At 49.8% G+C, this 1,431-nt stretch overlaps 1 protein-coding gene across 1 annotated transcript; it reads left to right on the top strand.

The window, feature by feature from the left end:
• Positions 1-291: 291 nt before the first annotated feature.
• On the top strand, positions 292-999 carry WHR41_09632 (uncharacterized protein; the record flags this gene model as incomplete). The annotated part of the gene is made up of 1 exon (XM_069378234.1): positions 292-999. One exon carries the CDS (start codon positions 292-294, stop codon positions 997-999), a length of 708 nt encoding a protein of 235 aa, XP_069224867.1.
• Positions 1,000-1,431: the final 432 nt, after the last annotated feature.

The raw sequence follows: 1,431 nt of genomic DNA on the forward strand, positions 1-1,431 counted from the left end.
AAAAGCGACAGGCTGAAGTCGCAGTTCAAGAAATTGACGAAAGGCCGCATGATTCACTCGGATAACGAAACTCGCTGGAACAGCTGGTTCTTCACCATTGACAGCGCGTTGCGGCTCCAGTTTGAAGTCGGACAATTCATCCACGACAATCACAAAGAGCTTGGCCATCTCGAACTCAATCATTCGGAATGGCAAATACTCCGCGAGACACTCGCGTTCCTTCAGCCATTCAAAGAGGCAACCAAACGTTGTGAAGGTGACAACACAACGCTGGACCACCTCCACGAAACTATGGACTTCCTTGTGAATCACTTCGATAAACAGATGGTTCTCCACCGGACGAACAAACCTTTCATCGAGTGCATCATGGTCGGTTGGTATACCTTAGACAGATATTACAACAAGATCGATGAGACTGGCGCATATGCAGCAGCAATACTTTTGCATCCGAACAAGAGAAAGGCTTACCTTCAGGCTGTGTGGAAGCGTTCTTGGATAAAACCCGGCCTTCGTCGTGCTGAGGATTTGTGGGTGAGGCAGTACGAGCGTCTCGAAGCCGGTCAAGGCTCCACCACACTTTGTCACCTGAGCAACGATTGCGAATCTACAGAACTTACATCTTACGAGATTTGGCAACGACAGCAATCGGCGAAGATCGCAGAAAGCAACAACTCAAGCTCGGAGTTCAAGCGTTTTGTTGACGCACCAGCAGAGGCCATCCGCTTCCACGATTCATTCACTGTCTTGGACTGGTGGCAAGAGCCGAGCCAGAAGCGTACCTATCCGCGGCTAAGCCTCATGGCTTTAGACGTCCTCTCCGCACCTGCGATGAGTGCTGAAGCGGAGAGAGTGTTCAGTCGTGCAAGACGACAAATTACCTTCGATCGCGAATGTCTGAAGTCTGATATAATCGGTCAGAAGGAATGCTTGAAGAGCTGGCACATCCAGCAGCTGGTAGATGAGACAGTGATCGTTCAGGAGTCATACGAGCCCTCTTAAATTATGCTCGAGAGTCTGTAGATGAATGAAGATCACGATCAAGCCTTTTTCTTTTTCTGACGTCGTACTACTTCCATCTCGATTCTCGACGCCAAGACTCCTTGTTACACACTACTTAAGATGATTTTCTTAATGGACAGAGGTTTCGTTAATGGACAGGTACAGGGTGGACTCTCCTTACTGGACAAGTCCACCATTGAAAGGCTTGGTCCCGAGGCTTCGCCAACGTGTTCTGAGTGGCTGTTGGGCAACTATGTGGAACAGCATGGACTCACGGTCTCGCATGTACGAGCAGGGAAACGAGTAACGTTAAATTAGGAACGTACTGTAGCTTTTGGCGCCAATGTCACTGTCAAGGCCAACGCGCCGACGCCTGCGCTTGCTCGAGGGCTGGCAGAGATGTCGGTGAATTAGCCTTGAGAATCAGCGCAC

This window comes from Cladosporium halotolerans (genome assembly GCF_011745625.1).
Source record: "Cladosporium halotolerans strain TM138-S3 chromosome Unknown Sca187, whole genome shotgun sequence".
Taxonomy (NCBI): domain Eukaryota; kingdom Fungi; phylum Ascomycota; class Dothideomycetes; order Cladosporiales; family Cladosporiaceae; genus Cladosporium; species Cladosporium halotolerans.